The sequence below is a fragment of the Trachurus trachurus genome (assembly GCF_905171665.1).
Source record: "Trachurus trachurus genome assembly, chromosome: 8".
NCBI classification, from domain to species: Eukaryota; Metazoa; Chordata; class Actinopteri; order Carangiformes; family Carangidae; genus Trachurus; species Trachurus trachurus.
The window spans coordinates 8,487,037-8,497,184 of NC_139905.1; the positions used below are offsets into that span (position 1 = coordinate 8,487,037).

Genomic DNA, 10,148 nt, shown 5'->3' on the forward strand with positions numbered 1-10,148 from the left:
AAAAATCAAATTAAATCGGTGACTCTGGAGCGGAGATTTTTTTTTTTTTTCTTTAGGAAGGACTGCAGGGGCTAGCAAGCAAGCAAGCAAGCAACCGAGCCGGGCAGGGCAGCAGGCAGGCAGCAGGCAGGCGGCTACCGACGTCCTGTGAGCAGCAGGGATGAGGAGGATGAGGGAGCTGCTGATATCCGAGGCGGCGGCTGACTCCAAACACCAATGGCCCGTTGTTCCGTGAAGGTTACATTCAGTTTCTCCGGCTTCTGTTTCACCCGGTTACGATCCACCATTATTATTTCTCTCCCTTTCTGGATGTAATTCCTTGAAATGCGGTGTCTCTTCTTCTTCCCCCCGGCGGCCTCAGGTCCCCTCCTGCATCGCCTCCACTCACTCGACGGTCAAGTTTTCTGGAATACTAACCAGGACACTTCCGGTGCTGGACTTCAAAATAAAACATCATTAGAGCAGGAAAGGGAAATTTGAAAAAAAATATTTTTCAGAAGGTTATTGTCTGTTTGTTTTTTTTAAACCAAATTATTGCTGTGAAAAGTTGTTATACATCCCAAAATAGTCAATATTTCAACACCCTCCTTCAGATATGTGTAACCTTTACAAGGCAATTTATGAAAACTCAGACTAGCCTATATAAGACCAAGCCTACAAAAAGCGATTAATCATGAATTGTGAAATCCAGATTAGATCAACCTGGATACGGTGTAAACACAACATTGGACTTGGACTAGAGATCAAAAGCCTCTGTTATTCTTTTCCACAATAATAAGTGGATGTGACCATGGAGAATTAATCACTTGTTATTGTTATTTTACTTTCCTGTAATTTTACCCTTTGCTGATGTATGGGCCATGTTGAAATAAAGACTACATATGGCAGCAAGCCATAAGCTGTAAAAATGTTTGTGCACAGAACATTCCAGGTTCAAGTCTGGACATGTGTGCTGTCTGTCAGCTGTCAAAGTGCTGTGGGGTAAGATCTTTAACCACGATGAGTAGCAGGTCACTATGTTAGTTCAGAGTTTGAATGCAGGGAATTATAGTGATTAAAGTCTTCACACAGGTGTTGTAACAAAAGCACTATGCTCAGAGAGGACCGAGCATGTTACACCTGGTTAACATAAATACACAAGATGGTGATGGCGCCTTTAAGGAAGCCCCAAGGCGAATATTTGTTTTCAGTCCACTGCTGATCCCCTCCGTTCTCCACCTCCAGCCCTGTTTACAAATGTTTACACACACTCTGTCAAACAGAACTGCTATGTTTGAATAAAACTACCTGACCCCAGGTAGGCCTAGGCCTACTCATGAAACACACCCAACTCATTCAAATGCAACATATTCCTTACTTGTTGCAGTATATATAGTCACTAATATCGGCTATTGGCTACAAACATACAATAAATCTGCCACTTCTCACCCCTGCTCACTTTTTTCAAAACACATTAAAAATACTTTCAAAGGGTAGCCTATATTTTATTTTGTAGGTGTTCTCCCCTCACTTCTGGTCTTATTTTGGTTGACTGTGCCGTTTGATGCTGCTTGGCTGCACTTGGCAGTGTAAATGCCAGCACTGACTGAGCTTTAGCTGCCTTCAATACAGCCAGAAATATTGTAATTATCACCTGTGCTTGCTGAAAAAGCATGCTTATCATTTGCAGGTCACTACTGATTTATATGCTGCATCAACAGTGTTCCCTCTGTTGTAATATTATATTTAGAGATGAAAGACAAAATAGGTCAGCCTTAAGGAATGTTTTCAAATGCTTAAATGGATGGGTAGAAAGATAAAATAGCTGCAGGGAAACACAATTGTGGAATAAGCAGGTAAATTCTGACAGTCTCCAAATAATCATGAGAAAATATCTCTGTGCAACTTCACACTTAAACCTACAGGTCACCCATTAACCACAAAACAGTCAAGAGTGCATCTCACCAATGCTAAGTGTTGCCTTTTTTCCCCACTTCAAACAACTGCACAGACACTGTCACTGCACAGCTGCACTGTAGGTCATTATTGGTGCACGAAAGTAACAGATGCACTTGGAGGCAGAAGTTTCCCAGGAGCACTTGAAGGCATCGGGTGACGTTCTGTGATCCTCTAATGGGAGAGGACTGCTGAGGATCTGGATGAATCACACCACCTCCACCTCTCACCCCTCTCTCTGCTGCTTGGGCCGTGTAACGTGGGATGTCAATCAGCAGAGTGGAGGAGAGACATGCTGCATGCAGGAGTAGCATGTGTGTTAAATTATCAGAATATTATAGCTACACATTTCATATGATTTCTACTTTGTTTTATGTATTTAAATAAACATATATGACTAAATAAATAATAAGACATTGCTTTATTTTGTTTGTGTATTTCAATGTCTTGTCTGTGTCATGTCTATTTAACATCAGGCCTTGTATGAAACTAATGACCACCATTGTCGTTCCCTTGCAACTTTGCAAAACATTTAATTCTCTCACCTAAGACCACACTAACAACAAAGATGTGTGGAAAGAAATGACAGTTGTCTCTTCAACCAAACTGTGAAACCACCACCTGTGAATGATACGTCCAGCCCTGTTTGTTTGTCGATATAAGTACAAAGGATTGATATCCAGACCCATTTGAGAAGCATGAACAGTCAAGACAGAGGTGAGTCTTTGCTGATTTGCTAATTTTCAAATACTTTCAAATGTTATTTTTTAGTTTTCAAGTGTAGCGTTGTACAAAAATTATTTGCACTACATTTAATAGAATTTAGTAGATAAAATCCAAATCCATTTTAAAAGAGAGAAAAAAAAATGAATAAAATGCTAATTCTTTTTTTTTTTTAGAAAAAGTCCTAAGATTGTTCTATATGTGCTAGTTTTAAGAGCTTAGCTTGGTTTAAAGATTTAAAAACTTCAAAAACAGAGGAACTTACCATTCACAGAGATTTTGGAAATACTTTGGCACTCATCAGACAGAATTTATCTAAAATTTTGTCTGCTGAGGCCAGAATCTAGTGTATTTCAATAATCAAGAATAGAGATACATAAAGCATTGATGACATGATCATTTTCATTTCTTTATTGAATATGTCAAGAGTAAAAACAAAACAAACAAAATAAAAACAATGAATGAATGTATATTAACTCATTGAGTGCCAACCACGTAATTTTACGTTTTTCGTTCCCATGCGTTGAGTGCCAATAACGTACATTTTTTTTTACGTTTTTTGCTTTTTTTTTTAATTATGAAAATAGACACTTTAACACACCTTATGTGTAAATTTGGGGACTCTACGACGAGCAGAACTGAAATAGATGACGATCAAAAACTCATGACAACTCATGATCTGGAAGTTTTTATCACAACTCGGCTTTTGCAAACCGAGATATGTATGCGGATGGAGCGCAGGTCTTCATCTCCAGCAACACCGTGTCCTCCCGCGATAAAATGTGATGGTCTCTGGGCCAAAGCAGGCCGCCGGCACCACCGATCCGTACCACAGAAGGACCGCGACCACCGGTTGGGCCGGTGTTCCCGACCTGTTTTGGCCGAGAGACCATCACATTCCGTGGCAAGATGCTGTGACACGGCACGGTGCTCCTGTGTTATTGTTGTTTAGTGGCGTCCCCCCCCGCCCCCGATGGTGGTTTTGTGAGTAGAAGAACAATTGTTGTATATATTTATCTTACACGAGCCCTTTGATCCAGAAATGTAAGTGTCAGAAGAGCGACAGGCACAAACAGAGCAAATTTCATTAAAAAATGCTGTATCTCCTTTTCTAGAAAAAAAGCAGGGATTTTGGTGAAAACCAGCCATGTTTAGCTTGACTTTTCTCAGGAACGGAGGCACGCAGAAATAAACGGTCTGTGGCCCTTTGAAGCTGTTTCACTTTTCAAATGAGCCATAGTATGTGTCGGTGGCAATAATGTAGAATACACTGTGGATCGTAAAAATTGTCTAAATTGCCGGTACACTTGACTAAAACTTTGGAAAAGAGCGCAACACTCAATGAGTTAATAATCATCATCTCTAAAGAAGATGCCTGTCATGATCAATGGGTGTAAGTAAGGAACAAATACTCTAGGATAAAAGGAGCTCATGGTTCAGCATGGTTCATATTGTGATCTCTATTCTGTGTTTACATAAAGTTCACAGTCATTAGCAGAGGTGGGAGAAAGTCCCTATGTTGCAAGTCCAAGTAGAGTCTCAAGTCTTTGCTCTCAAGTCTCGAGTAGAGTCTCAAGTCTTTGCTCTCAAGTCCCAAGTCAAGTCCAAGTCCTAAGATTTTTGTTTCGAGTCCCAACCAAGTCCTAAGATTTTAGTTTCGAGTCCCAACCAAGTCCTAAGATTTTTTTTCGAGTCCCAACCAAGTCCTAAGATTTTGTTTCGAGTCCCAACCAAGTCCAAAGATTTTTGTTTCGAGACCCAAACAAATCGATTATAATTAATGATACATAAAGATCATGACCACGCCTCAATTGTTAAGTTGTTATTATGCTATTTAAAATTGACGTAGGCCTACAGTAACACGCCAGAAATCTTGCGTGATCGAATGTGATCTAACGTAGCTTCTCTGTTGATGCTAGCCATCAAAGATACTCTATTAAACCGTCTTTGGTAGCCATGGAGCTTTAGCCACACTGGTTTGTTATGCTACGTGTTCTGCAGTCAGATCGCTTATTTATTGGTTACATTCAATTTCACATCACATTCCGCGGAGCCGGTGACTCAGGATTGTCGAGTTCCCCCACACACAAGCCGACTTTTGATCCAAACGGTCACGATTATCGGAGCCGACAATTGTAAATATTGAACATGTTTAATATTTACGATTGTCGGCGCCGACCGTTTTACGAGCCGATTGTCGGGAGAATTTAAATCTTAAAGGGATAGTTCAACATTTTGGCAAATTGGCCCATTGCCATAATCGCTATAGTCATAGCAGTAGGTTCATTACCTTTAATTGTAGGTGTAAGCTATTTTCAGTACGGCGGAGCAGAGCAGCTGGCTGCTCAGAGCTACGCTATGGAGGCTAAGGGAATTTCTTGGTTTACCTCATTAAACTCATCAAATTCAACATCCCAAAACTCCACAGCGCTTTTGTAGACAAGTTGTGACCTGCACAACCACCACGCTATGAGATAATGACGGAACGATACGAAACGGAGCCGTTTTCGAGGTAAATACAAGGTAAATACAGAGTCTGCTTACTGAAAAACTGTCCCTGAACGCAACGCGCATCAGCGGTTTTGTATGAATTTACCTCGAAAACGGCTCCGTTTCGTATCGTTCCGTCATTATCTCATAGCGTGGTGGTTGTGCAGCTCACAACTTGTCTACAAAAGCGCTGTGGAGTTTTGGGATTTTGTATTTGATGAGTTTAATGAGGGAAACCAAGAAATTCCCTTAGCCTCCATAGCGTAGCTCTGAGCAGCCTGCTGCTGCGCTCCGCTGTACTAAAAATAGCTTACACCTACAATTAAAGGTAACGAACCTACTGCTATGACTATAGCAATTATGGCAATGGGCCAATTTGCCAAAATGTTGAACTATCCCTTTAAAACACCACAATCCAGAACCAGAATCTCATAAATTAATCTTAAAAGCCTAAGATAATTGGGCGACTTTTGTCTTTGGTCTGAAGGGGGAAAATCGGGGCAAAATCAGCCAGATTATCTTTATGTGTGTGGTAGGCTTTAGTGTGTTGGTAGTCTCGCCTGCCAGACCCTCCTCCAGAAAAGAAGGAGAGTCTGGCTGCTCCGCCTATGATTCTGCGATCAGAGAAAAAAACGCTCCGGCCGTTTGGAATTCTTTCAACCAGTCACAATCGTTGTGGTCGGCGCCGTAGCAACGCCGTAGCAACGGCGCGCTTGCAAAATATTGCCGGTTGGAAACTGGATTTCGGTCCGCGGTGTAACGACGGTCGGCATCCGTTAACGGATATTTATTATTTTGTTCGGTTTAACGGCGGTTGGCAACCGCTGACAGATATGTATTCTTCTGTTAGGTTCATGACACGGATCCATGGTTCGGTTCCTGTTGTTGTTTGTTGATGTTTCCCTTTACTGGGCGGACTATGAAAGCTGCAGCACGGAGGCGGGACTTCCGCCGGGTGGCTCGTTCCGACCAATCAGAGGCTAATCGCAGCAACGCACTTCCGTCAGGCCAGACTAGTGTGTTGGCATTAATTATACAGCCAAGACTGATAACAGGAGTGGGTTCCATATAGAACGTCTCTGACTGGCTGTTACAGTATAACATTGATGTGATTATTTTAATATTTGTGCTTGCTTCATGTGACTTGACTTGAATTCAAGTCAAGAGGGTTAAGTCCAAGTAGAGTCTCAAGTCTTTGCTCTCAAGTCCAAGTAGAGTCTCAAGTCTTTGGCATCAAGTCCCAAGCGAGTCCAAGTCTTTTTTTGATTTGATCAAGCAAGTCTTAAGTCATCAAAATCGGGACTCGAGTCCAAGTCAAGTCTCAAGTCCCGAGTCCAAGTCCACACCTCTGGTCATTAGACAGGACAGGTTGGAGGTACAAGGTAGTGTTATCTTAAAGTAAAGTTGGATATCATCTGCAAAGAAGTTGATATTAAATCTACTAAGGCTGTCTTTACACTGCAGGCATTGATGCCCAATTCTGATTTGTTGCCTGTATCTGATTTTTTTTGACTGCCTATTTCCATGTTCTATCAGAAGTGACCCATATCTGATATCTGCATTTACACCTGCTGTGCTTGCATGAAACAACCCACTGGAAATAAACTAGTGATTTTTTTGAATGTCTGTCCTTACAAAATAAAGTTAGTGAAGTGCCTGCGTGGAGCGGAGCTGCTGTGAGATGAGCAGCTGACAGTGACGGTGACAGTTGTGCCACCGTTCGATCCTCTGTCGCTCATGTAGTGAGGACGGGACAGCCTCTTGGACACAAATGTGTATTGTTTTTCCTCTCATGATTTCTTATTGGCTCAGTTCAGTTTTTGCCGGTAGGAAAACGTGAAATCTGGTGTTCATCACGCGCTCCCTTTTCACACTCCTGCCCTCAATCTGCATAAAAATTAATATTAGGCCTACTGTATACAAGAACTAGTGAGGGGGAAAAAACAGACGCGCAGACACCACGAAAATGAAACACTGTAACTCCTGTGACAGTGACTACAGCTGGCCACGGTAGTCCAGGTCAGTCCCATGTGTCAATCACGGGCTACAGAGGTTCAGCGCAACGTGTGGGCACGTGAATTAAAGCAGAAGCGGAATGTTTGTGTTAATATAAGTCTTAAATAGTTATATCCGACAGCAATCACTTATATAGAGTGTTTGGTCTGAAACACGGGTCTGTCAGTCACTCTGCTCTGCTGTAAGCCGAGGAGAAAACTTTCCTTGTATCCTACAACCTTTATCCAATGAGGAGAGAGAGCGGCATAAAGGGGCGGTCCTCTCTGTGTGTGCAGCCAAGGGATGCGTGTGCATGTGGTGACGTAGGGACGAGGGCGGGGACTGCTAACTCCATCGGCTGACAAGAAGTTAGCCAAAACGACCGGATCGCTTACTTCTGCTTTAATATTATCATTGATGACGTATGACACGCATTGCCAGGAAAGATCCGATCTGTCTGTTTAGACTGCAGACGCATTGGCAGATATCCGAATTGTATCTGATTTATTTCCATAACGGGGGCCTGAACCTGATCTGACAATATCCGATTCATGTTACAGATCCGATCTGAGCCACTTGAGAGGAAAAAATTGGAATTGGGCCACTTGAACCGTGCAGTGTAAAGACAGCCTAAGTCTACTGCCATCCACAAGAATTTGAAGTTTTCTTTGGGGGCAGCTTTTCTCTTATGATTGTGCTTCTTAGAGGAAATATATTGTGTTGAGAAACAGTTTCTATAATCATGGATAAAAATGGCAATTTAGAGATTTAGGACAGCCCGAGGTCCTTTTACAAGTGGGTAAAACAGGTGCAGATGCACCAGATCCTGCTGTAGTTCAGACGTGTCCACAAAGCAACAATAGTGTCTTGATAAACAGCTCAATTGCCAATCTCAAATGTTTCTTTTTCAGGATAAACTATCAGTTTGCATCCATCACCCAAATCAGCAGCATGTTCCTGCTAAAGATTTGCATCTGCGTCGGCCTCATGCTTTCCCTCCCTCAGTGTACGTATCCATCGTGCACTGAAGGAACACCCAAACAGTGCAAGGAGGCAGAATTTGCTCCAGGTACCGACTTGGCCGGGGAAGGCTTTGACATCATCAAAATGGAGCGTAAGGGGGCCTTTGTGCTCAACATGAATGAGTGGAAACGCAAGGATAAAACGTGCACCCTGTGCAGCAACCGCTATCTGGAGAACAAAAAACAAAAGCTCCCCTTGTCAGTGGTGGACTGGAGGTCAAAACAGTCCTGCAGCATGAAAGTGACCAGTACACTCCACCGATCCAGTGAGGCTCTGGTCACTTCCAGCACCTCTTCTGTTGAAAACAATTGGGGGGTAAATTTAGACCTTAAAACGGCTAAGAAAGGTGCCTCATTGATGCTGGCTGGAACCAATTCTAAACTGGCCGGTTATTCCATGGAAAAAACAAAGAACGACAAGTTCAGCTTTTCCAGCCAAAGCTTTTCCTGCGAGTATTACAGGTAAGAAGATGAGGACTCAAAGAAAACCTCTGTCTGAACTCTTGCTAACAAATGAATACACTTTGACGCTCATCACTTTTATACATTCATTGTTGTCTTTTCTTACCCGGTGTCTCACTGTCAACAGCTACAGAGTGACCGGCCAGCCAAAGCTGCACAGGGAATTTCAACGAGCGTTAAAAAAGCTCCCTAAAACCTACAGCCCAGAAACTAAGCAACCGTTTTACAAGCTGATTGATGACTTTGGCACCCATTACGTCACCAAGGTGAATCAAAACACATACAGTATATTGAAATAATATACAAGGTAACACATTTGCTTATGAAAATAATATTTAAATGCATGCTTCCAGGTGAAGCTGGGAGGAAGTGTTCAGTCTGTAACCAGCATCAAGCAGTGCCAGGCCAGCCTGCAGGGCTTAAGTATGGAGGAGGTGGAGATGTGTCTGGAGGCCGAGGCGTCTGTCAGCACCCACGTCACAGTGAAAGCTCAAGCAAAACACTGCAACAAGGACGTTGAAAAGACAGAGAGCAAGGCATCGTTCTCCAGCCGCTTCAGCGACAGGTGTGTTCATAACATGCTTTCTTTTTTGCATTTCTCAGTGAGCACCAGTTCTTTAAGCAAACTCTTTCCTCTCCAGGCTCACAGAAATAAAGGGGGGGGGGCCCACCACCGAGCCAGACCTTCTTTTCTCTGCTGACAAAGATCCAAAGGCCTACAAGGAATGGCTGAACTCACTCCCACAGCATCCAGACATAGTCTCATATTCTCTGGACTCGCTTCATGAGTTGCTGCCTACGAACACACCCGCCCGAAAGAACCTGCGCTCAGCCATTAGTCATTACATCCTGGAGAAAGGCCTGTTGAGGAACTGCAGTCAACGCTGTCAGGTCGGCATCAAGAGTGACTCAAGGGATCCCTGCGTCTGCCAGTGCCACAATGAACCTGCTGTAAACGCCGACTGCTGCCCGACCCGCAAGGGCATGGCCCGGGTCATCATAATTGTACAACGAGCTTCTGGTCTGTGGGGTGACTGGTTCGGAGCCACAGATGGTTACGTAAAGGTGTTTTTCAATGGGCAGATGGTCCGACGGACTCAAGTCATTTGGGACAACAACAACCCAAACTGGAACACGGTCGTAGACCTGGGTTCTCAGGACTTGTCCTCAGGACATAAGGTGAAATTTGAAGTGTGGGATGAGGACAACAAATGGGACGATGACCTGTTGGGACAATGTCTGCAGGATATCTCCACAGGAGTCAAGGAAGATGTCTGTAGTCTGAAACATGGGCGTTTATTCTTCAAACTGGAGGCAACTTGTGCTCCGAGTCTGAGCGGGAAGCTGTGCACTGAGTACAAACCTTCACCCATGAGTCCAAGTCTGAAGAGTCTGTATGTGTCCCGCCATGCCCAACCTATTCCAAAGGCCATGCTGTTAGAGATGGGTGTGTTTGTGAATGACACCAGCCTGTACAGAAACCAGAGTCTCACTGCTGAGCCAAAAGTTGATGTGATATGA

General features: G+C 43.3%; 1 protein-coding gene across 1 annotated transcript; it reads left to right on the forward strand.

Moving 5' to 3' along the window:
* Positions 1-2,640: 2,640 nt before the first annotated feature.
* LOC310989891 (perforin-1-like) lies at positions 2,641-10,148 on the forward strand (the record flags this gene model as incomplete). The annotated part of the gene is made up of 5 exons (XM_083977044.1): positions 2,641-2,652; positions 8,055-8,627; positions 8,755-8,893; positions 8,981-9,192; positions 9,269-10,148. The coding sequence occupies exons 2-5, from the start codon at positions 8,095-8,097 to the stop codon at positions 10,146-10,148; spliced, it is 1,764 nt and encodes a 587-aa protein (XP_083833170.1). The 5' UTR covers positions 2,641-2,652; positions 8,055-8,094.